This window comes from Salmo salar, unplaced genomic scaffold (assembly GCF_905237065.1).
Source record: "Salmo salar unplaced genomic scaffold, Ssal_v3.1, whole genome shotgun sequence".
Taxonomy (NCBI): domain Eukaryota; kingdom Metazoa; phylum Chordata; class Actinopteri; order Salmoniformes; family Salmonidae; genus Salmo; species Salmo salar.
Window position 1 is genome coordinate 56,825 of NW_025548223.1, and position 16,940 is coordinate 73,764.

Here is a 16,940-nt window from a genome sequence, read left to right on the forward strand (position 1 = left end):
CTTCTGGTCTCATAATGTCTACTGGGATAGTTCCAACAACAATACAGGTCTCAACACTACTGTTCAGTCTAACTAGTGGACTAACTGTGGAATGGGGAGACTACTGCTCAGTCTAACTAGTGGACTAACTGTGGAACGGCTCAGTCAAACTAGTGGACTAACTGTGGAACGGCTCAGTCTAACTAATGGACTAACTGTGGAACGGCTCAGTCTAACTAATGGACTAACTGTGGAATGGGGAGACTACTGCTCAGTCTAACTAATGGACTAACTGTGGAATGGCTCAGTCAAACTAGTGGACTAACTGTGGAACGGCTCAGTCTAACTAATGGACTAACTGTGGAACGGCTCAGTCTAACTAGTGGACTAACTGTGGAATGGCTCAGTCAAACTAGTGGACTAACTGTGGAACGGCTCAGTCTAACTAATGGACTAACTGTGGAACGGCTCAGTCTAACTAGTGGACTAACTGTGGAATGGCTCAGTCTAACTAGTGGACTAACTGTGGAACGGCTCAGTCTAACTAGTGGACTAACTGTGGAACGGCTCAGTCTAACTAGTGGACTAACTGTGGAATGGGGAGACTACTGTTCAGTCTAACTAGTGGACTAACTGTGGAACGGCTCAGTCTAACTAATGGACTAACTGTGGAATGGGGAGACTACTGCTCAGTCTAACTAGTGGACTAACTGTGGAACGGCTCAGTCTAACTAATGGACTAACTGTGGAATGGGGAGACTACTGTTCAGTCTAACTAGTGGACTAACTGTGGAAACGGCTCAGTCTAACTAATGGACTAACTGTGGAATGGGGAGACTACTGCTCAGTCTAACTAGTGGACTAACTGTGGAACGGCTCAGTCAAACTAATGGACTAACTGTGGAACGGCTCAGTCAAACTACTGGACTAACTGTGGAACGGCTCAGTCAAACTAATGGACTAACTGTGGAACGGCTCAGTCTAACTAGTGGACTAACTGTGGAACGGCTCAGTCAAACTACTGGACTAACTGTGGAACGGCTCAGTCTAACTAATGGACTAACTGTGGAACGGCTCAGTCTAACTAATGGACTAACTGTGGAATGGGGAGACTACTGTTCAGTCTAACTAGTGGACTAACTGTGGAACGGCTCAGTCTAACTAGTGGACTAACTGTGGAACGGCTCAGTCTAACTAATGGACTAACTGTGGAATGGGGAGACTACTGTTCAGTCTAACTAATGGACTAACTGTGGAACGGCTCAGTCAAACTAGTGGACTAACTGTGGAACGGCTCAGTCTAACTAATGGACTAACTGTGGAATGGGGAGACTACTGTTCAGTCTAACTAGTGGACTAACTGTGGAACGGCTCAGTCTAACTAATGGACTAACTGTGGAACGGCTCAGTCTAACTAGTGGACTAACTGTGGAACGGCTCAGTCTAACTAATGGACTAACTGTGGAACGGCTCAGTCTAACTAGTGGACTAACTGTGGAACGGCTCAGTCTAACTAGTGGACTAACTGTGGAACGGCTCAGTCTAACTAGTGGACTAACTGTGGAATGGGGAGACTACTGCTCAGTCTAACTAGTGGACTAACTGTGGAACGGCTCAGTCTAACTAGTGGACTAACTGTGGAACGGCTCAGTCTAACTAGTGGACTAACTGTGGAACGGCTCAGTCTAACTAGTGGACTAACTGTGGAACGGCTCAGTCTAACTAGTGGACTAACTGTGGAACGGCTCAGTCAAACTAATGGACTAACTGTGGAACGGCTCAGTCTAACTAATGGACTAACTGTGGAACGGCTCAGTCTAACTAATGGACTAACTGTGGAACGGCTCAGTCTAACTAATGGACTAACTGTGGAACGGCTCAGTCTAACTAGTGGACTAACTGTGGAACGGCTCAGTCAAACTAATGGACTAACTGTGGAACGGCTCAGTCTAACTAGTGGACTAACTGTGGAACGGCTCAGTCTAACTAGTGGACTAACTGTGGAACGGCTCAGTCTAACTAATGGACTAACTGTGGAATGGGGAGACTACTGTTCAGTCTAACTAGTGGACTAACTGTGGAACGGCTCAGTCTAACTAGTGGACTAACTGTGGAACGGCTCAGTCTAACTAGTGGACTAACTGTGGAACGGCTCAGTCTAACTAATGGACTAACTGTGGAACGGCTCAGTCTAACTACTGGACTAACTGTGGAACGGCTCAGTCTAACTAATGGACTAACTGTGGAACGGCTCAGTCTAACTAATGGACTAACTGTGGAACGGCTCAGTCTAACTAGTGGACTAACTGTGGAATGGGGAGACTACTGTTCAGTCTAACTAGTGGACTAACTGTGGAACGGCTCAGTCTAACTAGTGGACTAACTGTGGAACGGCTCAGTCAAACTAATGGACTAACTGTGGAACGGCTCAGTCTAACTAGTGGACTAACTGTGGAACGGCTCAGTCTAACTAGTGGACTAACTGTGAAACGGCTCAGTCTAACTAATGGACTAACTGTGGAACGGCTCAGTCAAACTAATGGACTAACTGTGGAACGGCTCAGTCTAACTAATGGACTAACTGTGGAATGGGGAGACTACTGCTCAGTCTAACTAGTGGACTAACTGTGGAACGGCTCAGTCTAACTAGTGGACTAACTGTGGAACGGCTCAGTCTAACTAATGGACTAACTGTGGAACGGCTCAGTCTAACTAATGGACTAACTGTGGAACGGCTCAGTCAAACTAATGGACTAACTGTGGAACGGCTCAGTCTAACTAATGGACTAACTGTGGAACGGCTCAGTCTAACTAGTGGACTAACTGTGGAACGGCTCAGTCTAACTAATGGACTAACTGTGGAATGGGGAGACTACTGCTCAGTCTAACTAATGGACTAACTGTGGAATGGGGAGAATACTGCTCAGTCTAACTAATGGCCTAACTGTGGAACGGCTCAGTCAAACTAATGGACTAACTGTGGAACGGCTCAGTCTAACTACTGGACTAACTGTGGAACGGCTCAGTCTAACTAATGGACTAACTGTGGAACGGCTCAGTCTAACTACTGGACTAACTGTGGAACGGCTCAGTCTAACTAATGGACTAACTGTGGAACGGCTCAGTCTAACTAGTGGACTAACTGTGGAACGGCTCAGTCAAACTAATGGACTAACTGTGGAACGGCTCAGTCTAACTAATGGACTAACTGTGGAACGGCTCAGTCTAACTAATGGACTAACTGTGGAACGGCTCAGTCAAACTAGTGGACTAACTGTGGAACGGCTCAGTCTAACTAATGGACTAACTGTGGAACGGCTCAGTCAAACTAATGGACTAACTGTGGAACGGCTCAGTCAAACTAATGGACTAACTGTGGAATGGGGAGAATACTGCTCAGTCTAACTAATGGCCTAACTGTGGAACGGCTCAGTCTAACTAATGGACTAACTGTGGAATGGGGAGACTACTGCTCAGTCTAACTAATGGACTAACTGTGGAACGGCTCAGTCTAACTAGTGGACTAACTGTGGAACGGCTCAGTCTAACTAATGGACTAACTGTGGAACGGCTCAGTCTAACTAGTGGACTAACTGTGGAATGGGGAGAATATTCTTAACGATCCTCCTTCCAGGAATAAACATTGGAAGGAGAACACAGTCAGCTGTGGTCACAAAAAACATCAAAGACGTGTTGATATTCTAGGTACTTTCCAGCTGCTTGGTTTTCCTTGAAGTGGTGTGACGGAATGGTAAGCAGCTAACACTCGGCCAGATGACCTCCCAGTCCTTGGCTTGGCAGAGAGGAGGAAGGAGGGAGGGAGAGAGGAGGAAGGAGGGGGGGAGAGAGGAGGAAGGAGGGAGAGAGGAGGAAGGAGGCAGAGAGGAGGAAGGAGGGAGAGAGGAGGAAGGAGGCGGAGGGAGGAAGGAGGAAGGAGAGAGAGAGGAAGGAGGCAGAGAGGAGGAAGGAGGGAGAGAGAGAGGAGGAGGAAGGAAGGAGGCAGAGAGGAGGAAGGAGGGAGGGAGGAGGAAGGGAGGAGGAAGGAGGGAGGGAGGAGGAAGGAGGGAGGGAGGAGGAGGGAGGGAGGGAGAGAGGAGGAAGGAGGGAGGGAGAGAGGAGGAAGGAGGGAGGGAGAGAGGAGGAAGGAGGGAGGGAGAGAGGAGGAAGGAGGGAGAGAGGAGGAGGAGGAGGAGGGGGAGAGAGGAGGAAAGAGGGAGGGAGAGAGGAGGAAAGAGGGAGGGAGAGAGGAGGAAGGAGGTAGGGAGAGAGGAGGAAGGAGGGAGGGAGGAGGAGAAGGAGGGAGGGAGAGGAGGGAGGGAGGGAGGAGAGGAGGGGAGGGAGAGGAGGAAGGAGGGAGGGAGAGAGGAGGAAGGAGGAGGGAGAGAGGAGGAAGGAGGGAGAGTGGAGGAAGGAGGGAGAGAGGAGGAAGGATGGAGGGAGAGAGTGAAGGAAGAGAGGAGGAAGGAGGAAGGAGGGAGGGAGAGAGGAGGAAGGAGGGAGGGAGAGAGGAGGAAGGAGAGAGAGAGGAGGAAGGAAGGAGAGAGGAGGAAGGAGAGAGAGAGGAGGAAGGAGAGAGAGGAGGAAGGAGGCGGAGGGAGGAAGGAGGAAGGAGAGAGAGAGGAAGGAGGCAGAGAGGAGGAAGGAGGGAGAGAGAGAGGAGGAAGGAAGGAGGCAGAGAGGAGGAAGGAGGGAGGGAGGAGGGAGGGAGGAGGAAGGAGGGAGGGAGGAGGAGGAAGGAGGGAGGGAGAGAGGAGGGGAGGGAGAGAGGAGGAAGGAGGGAGGAGAGGAGGAAGGAGGGAGGGAGAGAGGAGGAAGGAGGGAGAGAGGAGGAAGGAGGGAGGAGAGAGGAGGAAGGAGGGAGGAGAGAGGAGGAAAGGGAGGGAGAGAGGAGGAAGGAGGGAGGGAGAGAGGAGGAAGGAGGGAGGGAGAGAGGAGGAGGGAGGGAGGGAGAGGAGGAAGGAGGAGGAGAGGAGGGAGGGAGAGAGGAGGGAGGGAGAGAGGAGGAAGGAGGGAGGGAGGGAGGAGGAGAGGAGGAGGGAGAGAGGAGGAAGGAGGGAGGGAGAGGAGAAGGAGGGAGGGAGAGGAGGAAGGAGGGAGGGAGGAAGGAGGGAGAGAGGAGGAAGGAGGGAGGAGGAGAGAGGAGGAGGAAGGAGGGAGAGAGGAGGAAGGAGGGAGGGAGAGAGGAGGAAGGAGGGAGAGAGGAGGAAGGAGGGAGAGAGGAGGAAGGAGGCAGAGAGGAGGAAGGAGGCAGAGAGAGGAGGAAGGAGGCAGAGAGGAGGAAGGAGGCAGAGAGGAGGAAGGAGGGAGAGAGGAGGGGGAAGGAGGGAGAGAAGAGGAAGGAGGGAGAGAGGAGCTGGCACTAAGACTGACAGAGCAGAGGGAATGTGAGCCCTGCCCAGATTTGTTCATTAACAATGACCAGCTACCAGCTTCCCTCCTCCTCCTCCTCCTCCTCCTCCTCCTCTCCCTCTCCAAGCCCCTCCAGATACAATTACGAGCTGGGCCTCTTATCAGCAAGATGACCCGTTCTCCTCCTTCATATACCTCCTCCTCCTCCATATCCCATCTCCTCCTCCTCCTTCATATCCCTCTCCTCCTCCTCCTTCATATCCCCTCTCCTCCTCCTCCTCCATATCCCTCTCCTCCTCCTCCTCCATATCCCCTCTCCTCCTCCTCCATATCCCCTCTCCTCCCTCTCCTCCTCCTCCATATCCCACTCCTCCTCCTCCTCCTCCTCCATATCCCCTCTCCTCCTCCTCCATATCCCCTCTCCTCCTCCTCCATATCCCCTCTCCTCCTCCTCCATATCCCTCCTCCTCCTCCTCCTTCATATCCCTCTCCTCCTCCTTCATATCCCCTCTCCTCCTCCTCCATATCCCCCCTCCTCCTCCTCCTCCATATCCCTCCTCCTCCTCCTCCTCCTTCATATCCCACTCCTCCTCCTCCTCCATATCCCCTCTCCTCCTCCATATCCCTCCTCCTCCTCCTCCTCCTTCATATCCCTCTCCTCCTCCTCCTTCATATCCCTCTCCTCCTCCTCCTCCTTCTTGCAAGATCGCCCGTTCTAAAAACAGATTTGTATGGTGAGGTGCAGAATGTGGTTGGGAGGAAACTAAGCCTGTTTGTGTTTGGGTCCCCTGACTGAATCATATCCTCTGTTCCAGAGAACACAGTCAGTAAGTCTGACTCACAGAGGGGGGGGGGTCAGACAGATCTTAGCTACATGGCCAATGACAGCCTGAGTGTTTGTGGGTCATGGTGAGAGATTGGTACCTCTTCAGTTAGATCTCGGGCCTTGATCATTTCCCCCTTCTAATGCCCACGATGCTGAAGGAGACAGACAAGACGCAGTCTCGTTGTGCGTTTGAAGACGCGGCCTCGTTGCGTTTGAAGACGCGGCCCCGTTGCGTTTGAAGACGCGGCCCGTTGCGTTTGAAGACGCGCCCGGGTGCGTCGAAGACGCGGCCCGTTGCGTTCGAAGACGCGGCCCGTTGCGTTGAAGACGCGGCCCGTTGCGTTCGAAGACGCGGCCCGTTGCGTTCGAAGACGCGGCCCGTTGCGTTGAAGACGCGCCCGCTATGCGTTCGAAGACGCGGCCTCGTTGCGTTGAAGACGCGGCCCGTTTGCGTTTGAAGACGCGGCCCGTTGCGTTTGAAGACGCGGCCTCGTTGCGTTTGAAATGAGAACATTTGTGACAGACCTACTTTTAATTACGATTCGGCTGCACATTAATTTCACCTCATGTTTAATGTGTCTGCATTGAAAATGTGCAATAAATATTGTTGAAATGTTATTGAAATGTAGTACTTTGATAATTAGATATACATATAGAAGAACTAGATATGACCCCTAATCATAGAGCACGTTAGACATTTTAATGGTTTGTTAATTAGAGCTACATATGACCCCAAATCTGGATCTCTTTGAATTCTAACTGGTATATATATATATATATATATATATATATATATATATATATATATATATATATATATATATATAGTGGTAATAATATATATATAGTGGTAATAATATATATATAGTGGTAATAATATATTTATATAACATACATACATATATATATATATATATATATACATACATACATACATACATACATACATACACATATATATATATATAGTGGTAATAATATATTTATATAACATATATATATAAAGTGGTAATAATATATATAGTGGTAATAATATATTTATATAACATATATATATAAAGTGGTAATAATATATTTATATAACATATATATAGTGGTAATAATATATATATATATATATATATATATATAGTGGTATATATATATTTAGAGGAATAGAAGGTAGGAAGACGATGTAGATTTTATGTGTTTCATGGATAGGACGAATAGTGTTACAATCTCAACTATTAAATAGTGTGTGTGTGTGTGTGTGTGTCACCTATTTCAGCCAGCTGCTCCAGATCAGTAGCTGAGATCATTGCCATTGAACTCTGGTTTTCACTTTCACCTTTCACTGTCAACACTGAAAACACAGATCACATGATTATGTAAACACCTTAGACCCCGTCTCATTACCACTGTAGACCCCGTCTGTCTCATTACCCCTGGAGACCCCGTCTGTCTCATTACCCCTGGAGACCCCGTCTCATTACCACCGTAGACCCCGTCTGTCTCATTACCCCTGGAGACCCCGTCTCATTACCCCTGTAGACCCCGTCTCATTACCACCGTAGACCCCGTCTGTCTCATTACCCCTGGAGACCCCGTCTCATTACCACCTGGGGGTTGACTGTAGGACCCTACCCAGTACACCTGGGGGTTGACTGTGTGACCCTACCCAGTACACCTGGGGGTTGACTGTAGGACCCTACCCAGGACACCTGGGGGTTGACTGTTGCACCCTACCAGGACACCTGGGGGTTGACTGTGGGACCTTACCCAGTACACCTGGGGGTTGACTGTGGGACCCTACCCAGTACACCTGGGGGTTGACTGTGGGACCCTACCCAGTACACCTGGGGGTTGACTGTGGGACCCTATCCAGTACACCTGGGGGTTGACTGTGGGACCCTACCCAGTACACCTGGGGGTTGACTGTGGGACCTTACCCAGTACACCTGGGGGTTGACTGTGGGACCCTACCCAGTACACCTGGGGGTTGACTGTGGGACCCTACCCAGTACACCTGGGGGTTGACTGTGGGACCCTACCCAGTACACCTGGGGGTTGACTGTGGGACCCTACCCAGTACACCTGGGGGTTGACTGTGGGACCCTACCCAGTACACCTGGGGGTTGACTGTGGGACCCTACCCAGTACACCTGGGGGTTGACTGTAGGACCTTACCCAGTACACCTGGGGGTTGACTGTGGGACCCTACCCAGTACACCTGGGGGTTGACTGTAGGACCCTACCCAATACACCTGGGGGTTGACTGTGTGACCCTACCCAGTACACCTGGGGGTTGACTGTAGGACCCTACCCAGTACACCTGGGGGTTGACTGTTGCACCCTACCAGTACACCTGGGGGTTGACTGTGGGACCTTACCCAGTACACCTGGGGGTTGACTGTGGGACCCTACCCAGTACACCTGGGGGTTGACTGTGGGACCCTACCCAGTACACCTGGGGGTTGACTGTGGGACCCTACCCAGTACACCTGGGGGTTGACTGTGGGACCTTACCCAGTACACCTGGGGGTTGACTGTGGGACCCTACCCAGTACACCTGGGGGTTGACTGTGGGACCCTACCCAGTACACCTGGGGGTTGACTGTGGGACCCTACCCAGTACACCTGGGGGTTGACTGTGGGACCCTACCCAGTACACCTGGGGGTTGACTGTGGGACCCTACCCAGTACACCTGGGGGTTGACTGTGGGACCCTACCCAGTACACCTGGGGGTTGACTGTGGGACCCTACCCAGTACACCTGGGGGTTGACTGTGGGACCCTACCCATTACACCTGGGGGTTGACTGTAGGACCTTACCCAGTACACCTGGGGGGTTGACTGTGGGACCCTACCCAGTACACCTGGGGGTTGACTGTGGGACCCTACCCAGTACACCTGGGGGTTGACTGTGGGACCCTACCCAGTACACCTGGGGGTTGACTGTGGGACCCTACCCAGTACACCTGGGGGTTGACTGTGGGACCCTACCCAGTACACCTGGGGGTTGACTGTGGGACCCTACCCAGTACACCTGGGGGTTGACTGTGGGACCCTACCCAGTACACCTGGGGGTTGACTGTGGGACCCTACCCAGTACACCTGGGGGGTTGACTGTGGGACCCTACCCAGTACACCTGGGGGTTGACTGTGGGACCCTACCCAGTACACCTGGGGGTTGACTGTGGGACCCTACCCAGTACACCTGGGGGGTTGACTGTGGGACCCTACCCAGTACACCTGGGGGTTGACTGTGGGACCCTACCCAGTACACCTGGGGGTTGACTGTGGGACCCTACCCAGTACACCTGGGGGTTGACTGTGGGACCCTACCCAGTACACCTGGGGGTTGACTGTGGGACCCTACCCAGTACACCTGGGGGTTGACTGTGGGACCCTACCCAGTACACCTGGGGGTTGACTGTGGGACCCTACCCAGTACACCTGGGGGTTGACTGTGGGACCTTACCCAGTACACCTGGGGGTTGACTGTGGGACCCTACCCAGTACACCTGGGGGTTGACTGTGGGACCCTACCCAGTACACCTGGGGGTTGACTGTGGGACCCTACCCAGTACACCTGGGGGTTGACTGTGGGACCCTACCCAGTACACCTGGGGGTTGACTGTGGGACCCTACCCAGTACACCTGGGGGTTGACTGTGGGACCCTACCCAGTACACCTGGGGGTTGACTGTGGGACCCTACCCAGTACACCTGGGGGTTGACTGTAGGACCTTACCCAGTACACCTGGGGGTTGACTGTGGGACCCTACCCAGTACACCTGGGGGTTGACTGTAGGACCCTACCCAATACACCTGGGGGTTGACTGTAGGACCCTACCCAATACACCTGGGGGTTGACTGTGTGACCCTACCCAGTACACCTGGGGGGTTGACTGTAGGACCCTACCCAGTACACCTGGGGGTTGACTGTTGCACCCTACCAGTACACCTGGGGGTTGACTGTGGGACCTTACCCAGTACACCTGGGGGTTGACTGTGGGACCCTACCCAGTACACCTGGGGGTTGACTGTGGGACCCTACCCAGTACACCTGGGGGTTGACTGTGGGACCCTACCCAGTACACCTGGGGGTTGACTGTGGGACCTTACCCAGTACACCTGGGGGTTGACTGTGGGACCCTACCCAGTACACCTGGGGGTTGACTGTGGGACCCTACCCAGTACACCTGGGGGTTGACTGTGGGACCCTACCCAGTACACCTGGGGGTTGACTGTGGGACCCTACCCAGTACACCTGGGGGTTGACTGTGGGACCCTACCCAGTACACCTGGGGGTTGACTGTGGGACCTTACCCAGTACACCTGGGGGTTGACTGTGGGACCCTACCCAGTACACCTGGGGGTTGACTGTTGCACCCTACCAGTACACCTGGGGGTTGACTGTAGGACCCTACCCAGTACACCTGGGGGTTGACTGTGGGACCCTACCCAGTACACCTGGAGGCTGACTGCACATACTGTAGGCCAGCTATAGATTCTAGGCCACTTAACATGATATAACCAAAGATTTGTGGTGTCCATTACTGGGGGGTTTACAGGAAACACTGTATGTAACAGGCTGACCACACCGCACACGACTCGAGCGACGCAAAATAAATCTACACATAATATGTTATTCAATTTTCACACCCACACTGCTCTCTCTCTACGCTTGATGCGCTGCAAGTCCCGCTTCTCCCATCTCCTCATTGGATGTTAGGAGCATATACCCACATGCCATCTCCTCATTGGTTGTTAGGAGCATATACCCACATGCCATCTCCTCATTGGATGTTAGGAGCGTATACCCACATGCCATCTCCTCATTGGATGTTAGGAGCATATACCCACATGCCATCTCCTCATTGGTTGTTAGGAGCATATACCCACATGCCATCTCCTCATTGGATGTTAGGATCATATACCCACATGCCGTCTCCTCATTGGATGTTAGGAGCATATACCATCTCCTCATTGGATGTTAGGAGCATATACCCACATGCCATCTCCTCATTGGATGTTAGGAGCATATACCCACATGCCGTCTCCTCATTGGATGTTAGGAGCATATACCCACATGCCATCTCCTCATTGGATGTTAGGAGCATATACCATCTCCTCATTGGATGTTAGGAGCATATACCATCTCCTCATTGGATGATAGGAGCATATACCATCTCCTCATTGGATGTTAGGAGCATATACCATCTCCTCATTGGATGTTAGGAGCATATACCCACATGCCATCTCCTCATTGGATGTTAGGAGCATATACCATCTCCTCATTGGATGTTAGGAGCATATACCCACGTGGGTGATTGAAAGATGAACTGAGGTCTCCAGTCCAGCTGGTGGTGGTAATGCACCTTAAAGTTGTTTGCCAACCACAATATAAAGTCCACAGAAGAAGAATGAAGAGGAGAGACGACTAGAAATGGTTGACTGGTTTTTTATCTGTGGATCTTATCTCAGAGTAGAGGACCTTGTGCATTTCAGGTAAAATAACAACCCAATGTTTAATCCCGGTTTTGATATTTCCAGCTGCGTGTCCTGACGGCGTCTGGTGTGGGTGGACAACAACACACGGTCCGTTCTGCATGTTAGTTCAACTCTCTGGCGGCGGGTTTGTACGGGGTTAATGTAACGCCCAGTAATGGACAAACAACCTCTTTGGTTATATCACATGATCTGGTTTACAATCTGTAATGAACTCTAGGAAGGTTTAACATCAGTTGAGTGGTGAATTTATAAAATGGTTACCCGGAGGATACAGAAATTATATAAACCTGTTGACAGGGATGACGGAAATGATCCCACTAAAGGAGAACAATATTTTCCTCATCTACATTGCATGCTGGGAAAGGGTTTCATTTTTTAAAAATCAGCTTGTGTGCGACTCCTGTTGTTTTTGATCCAAGTAGCCACATAAGTAACTAGGCAAATATCAGAGGTAAAAGTTGGTTTTATATTTCATACATTCGAACAGACATTCGCTAAAAGCCATTTCAAAACGTATAAATCAATAACTAATTCACCGTTTGTCGCAGAAACATCAAACGATGTATGCTTTATTCTATGAAATGTCTAGCTTACTCTCACAACTTTCGTTTTCAATGAAAAATTCCAGTTTTGAAGAAATAAATAAAATCTCAAATATTGCATTTTAAAAGATGAACAAATCAATAACTAATTCAGTGATTTTCACTTTTTTCGGAGACAATATGCATTTATTTGCAATAACTTTTAAAAATAAATGTTTAATTTCAAGTGCAATTTGTTCTATATGAAATTAGACAATATTTACATAAAAATTTTACAATGTTTTCCATCTTAAATGGTATGCCAAAGTAATGTTTGTATTGTTAGTGCAACAGTTCCACATGTTAAAGTAGTTACAAGGCACAACAGTCATATATATATATATATATATATATATATATATATATATATATATATATATATATATATATATATAAAATTTAACAGCAAACAGGCCCCTTCAATTATTTTCTATCTTGTCTTTGTTGAAGTCCTTTGTCGTCATCCCCAAACAAGCTGAATGGTTTCCATCTCTGTGACAAACAGTGAATTAGTTATTGATTTTATAGATTTGATGTTTTTCTATCAAGTCAAAACTGGAATTTCTACTCAAAACCAAAAAAGTTGTAAAAGTATACTAGACATTTATAAAAAACAAATCATATCTAGCTTGATGATTCTGTGACAAACGGTGAATTAGTTATTGATTTTTTTACATTTTTAAATGTCTTTTTTTGGTCGAATGCGTGATGAATGTGTGACTATAAAACCAACTTTACTTCAGTACAAAAGTCTCACGTCTTTCAATGTTTTCTCATAACACAGAATAACTAGACGACCTGAGCAGATGGGCTCCTGTTCTGTCCGTTCAGTTTAACATGCACAGTCTCCTACACACTATTATTCCTGTATTAAACCAGACTGGAACACAACTGGAAGAGAAGAATCCTTTATTAAATCCGGTAAAAAACGGACGAGACTACGGAAAAAGGCGTGAAGGACGGAAACATTCCGCGTGTGCGATTGATTCTCAACTACACCTGGACACAACTCCTTGATAACGGATTAAAATAACGTTAGTTTTCTAACTATTCTGACCCGAAACACAACATGAGAACAACGCCATGATCCTACTAAGAACAATGAAATATGACCCTTACCTCCGTAGCGGTTTGAATAGGAGACATGTTCTGCTCAGGTGTTTCTGGAACTAAACTTCCTCTTCCATGCTGACAGGGTAATGCGCATGCTCAAACAGAGTCCTCCTGTGGTATTCAATCAAACCAGTAGTCCGATATGGGGAAGAAAGAAAAAGTAGGAATTAAAAATGGTAAGAAAACGAAAGTAAGTCCAGTGTTATATTCTTCTTCTCCCCTGATTACAAGGAAGTGAATGTCTAAAAGACAGAAAATATTTGACTTTATAACAAGAAGGGGAAATGTAGATGGCTGTCTGAAATCTCCAAATATTGCAATTATATGCTGTCTCGATGGACAAATTGTTCAACGGGACTTCAGGTTTCCTGAATTATTATATTTGTGCTAAAAGAGGTTGGTTGGTGGTGAAAGCAGGAAGTCTTCTATGTCTAACGATGAGTAGGCCCTCGGTAGGCTGCACTCTAGTGTATTTCATGACGACATTTTTTATTTTCTATTTGTTTTTCTATTGTGTTATTGGACTGTACGTTTGTTTATGTGTAACTCTGTGTTGTTGTATGTTGTCCCACTGCTTTGCTTTATCTTGGCCAGGTCGCAGTTTTAAATGAGAACTTGATCTCAACTAGCCTACCTGGTTAAATAAAGGACTTGTTCTCAACTAGCCTAACCTGGTTAAATAAAGGACTTGTTCTCAACTAGCCTACCTGGTTAAATAAAGGACTTGTTCTCAACTAGCCTACCTGGTTAAATAAAGGTGAAATAAAAATAAATAAAAAATTTGTCGAAGCTCATTTTTGCCATGTGGGTTTTATGCTAGCTAAAAATTCCCTCTTTGAAGTTGGTAGCTAACTGGAGAATTCATCTTTAGGAGGGCTGTTATATCCCGTCTACTACTCTTCATTCCTCCATGCTGTGTGTGTCCCGTGATCGCAGCTTTGGAAATAAAATGACTATCCATCCATTACTCCTTCCTGTGTCGACTCACGGACTGGAGGGACGGGACAAGGAAGGTCACACCTACAGAAACATACTGGTCCTGTAGCCTATAGAAACATACTGGTCCTGTAGCCTATAGAAACATACTGGTCCTGTAGCCTATAGAAACATACTGGTCCTGTAGCCTATAGAAACATTCTGGTCCTGTAGCCTATAGAAACATACTGGTCCTGTAGCCTATAGAAACATACTGGTCCTGTAGCCTATAGAAACATACTGGTCCTGTAGCCTACAGAAACATACCGGTCCTGTAGGCTATAGAAACATACTGGTCCTGTAGGCTATAGAAACATACTGGTCCTGTAGGCTATATAAACATACTGGTCCTGTAGCCTACAGAAACATACTGGTCCTGTAGCCTATAGAAACATACTGGTCCTGTAGCTATAGAAATATACTGGTCCTGTAGCCTACTGAAACATTCTGGTCCTGTAGCCTATAGAAACATACTGGTCCTGTAGCCTATAGAAACATACTGGTCCTGTAGCCTATAGAAATATACTGGTCCTGTAGCCTACTGAAACATTCTGGTCCTGTAGCCTATAGAAACATTCTGGTCCTGTAGCCTATAGAAACATACTGGTCCTGTAGCCTATAGAAACATTCTGGTCCTGTAGCCTACAGAAACATTCTGGCCCTGTAGGCTATAGAAACATTCTGGTCCTGTAGCCTATAGAAACATAGTGGTCCTATAGCCTACTGAAACATACTGGTCCTGTAGCCTACAGAAACATACTGGTCCTGTAGCCTGTAGAAACATACTGGTCCTGTAGCCTGTAGAAACATACTGGTCCTGTAGGCTATAGAAACATACTGGTCCTGTAGCCTGTAGAAACATACTGGTCCTGTAGCCTGTAGAAACATACTGGTCCTGTAGGCTATATAAACATACTGGTCCTGTAGCCTACAGAAACATACTGGTCCTGTAGCCTACAGAAACATACTGGTCCTGTAGCCTACAGAAACATACTGGTCCTGTAGCCTATAGAAACATTCTGGTCCTGTAGCCTACAGAAACATTCTGGTCCTGTAGCCTACAGAAACATTCTGGCCCTGTAGGCTATAGAAACATACTGGACCTGTAGCCTACAGAAACATACTGGTCCTGTAGCCTACAGAAACATACTGGTCCTGTAGCCTACAAAAACATACTGGACCTGTAGCCTACAGAAACATACTGGTCCTGTAGCCTACAGAAACATACTGGTCCTGTAGCCTACAGAAACATACTGGTCCTGTAGCCTATAGAAACATACTGGTCCTGTAGCCTATAGAAACATACTGGTCCTGTAGCCTATAGAAACATACTGGTCCTGTAGCCTACAGAAACATACTGACTCTGTTCTCCATTGTATAGGATCAATACCATAACTCTACCTCTGTTGTATAGGATCAATACCACAACTCTACCTCTGTTGTATAGGATCAATACCACAACTCTACCTCTGTTGTATAGGATCAATACCACAACTCTACCTCTGTTCTCCGTTATATAGGATCAATACCACAACTCTACCTCTGGTCTCCGTTATATAGGATCAATACCACAACTCTACCTAGACTCTGGATATCATAACTGTGTTGGTTCAATGCCAAATATTTACCTTATTGTTCTGCTTGTATTACCCCAGTTTGTTTATCTATAGACCTACAGTAACCAACATTTACATTATTTTCTTTGCTAATATCGCACATTTCTCTTCTCTGCAATCCGACCTGACAGCCCGTCTGGCCCGTCTCCCTCTATCACCCAGCAGTGAGACGTTCTTCAGATCTGGCAGACCGTCTGGCCCGTCTCCCTCTATCACCCAGCAGTGAGACGTTCTTCAGATCTGGCAGACCGTCTGGCCCGTCTCCCTCTATCACCCAGCAGTGAGACGTTCTTCAGATCTGGCAGACCGTCTGGCCCGTCTCCCTCTATCACCCAGCAGTGAGACGTTCTTCAGATCTGGCAGACCGTCTGGCCCGTCTCCCTCTATCACCCAGCAGTGAGACGTTCTTCAGATCTGGCAGACCGTCTGGCCCGTCTCCCTCTATCACCCAGCAGTGAGACGTTCTTCAGATCTGGCAGACCGTCTGGCCCGTCTCCCTCTATCACCCAGCAGTGAGACGTTCTTCAGATCTGGCAGACCGTCTGGCCCGTCTCCCTCTATCACCCAGCAGTGAGACGTTCTTCAGATCTGGCAGACCGTCTGGCCCGTCTCCCTCTATCACCCAGCAGTGAGACGTTCTTCAGATCTGGCAGACCGTCTGGCCCGTCTCCCTCTATCACCCAGCAGTGAGACGTTCTTCAGATCTGGCAGACCGTCTGGCCCGTCTCCCTCTATCACCCAGCAGTGAGACGTTCTTCAGATCTGGCAGACCGTCTGGCCCGTGTCAGTCAAATGTTCTCAGCTGTCCTCTGCTTCCAACCTTCTACTTCTTTAAATACCAGCCTCCTGTGCATCCATCTCTACCCTTTTTAATATCCTGGTCTTTCCCTGTGCAGTGATGGACAGCTGACTGATATCTCTATGAAAAACTGTGTGTGTGTGTGTGTGTGTGTGTGTGTGTGTGTGTGTGTGTGTGTGTGTGTGTGTGTGTGTGTGTGTGTGTGTG

The 16,940-nt window shown here is 48.4% G+C and overlaps 1 protein-coding gene across 1 annotated transcript in view; it reads right to left on the reverse strand.

The window, feature by feature from the left end:
• Positions 1-13,486, reverse strand: part of LOC106595231 (rho GTPase-activating protein 8) — a 60,773-nt gene extending 47,287 nt beyond the window's left edge. The window contains 2 exon segments of the mRNA XM_045712057.1: positions 7,413-7,496; positions 13,350-13,486. Coding sequence (XP_045568013.1) covers positions 7,413-7,458 — 46 coding nt within the window. The 5' untranslated portion in view covers positions 7,459-7,496; positions 13,350-13,486.
• Positions 13,487-16,940: the final 3,454 nt, after the last annotated feature.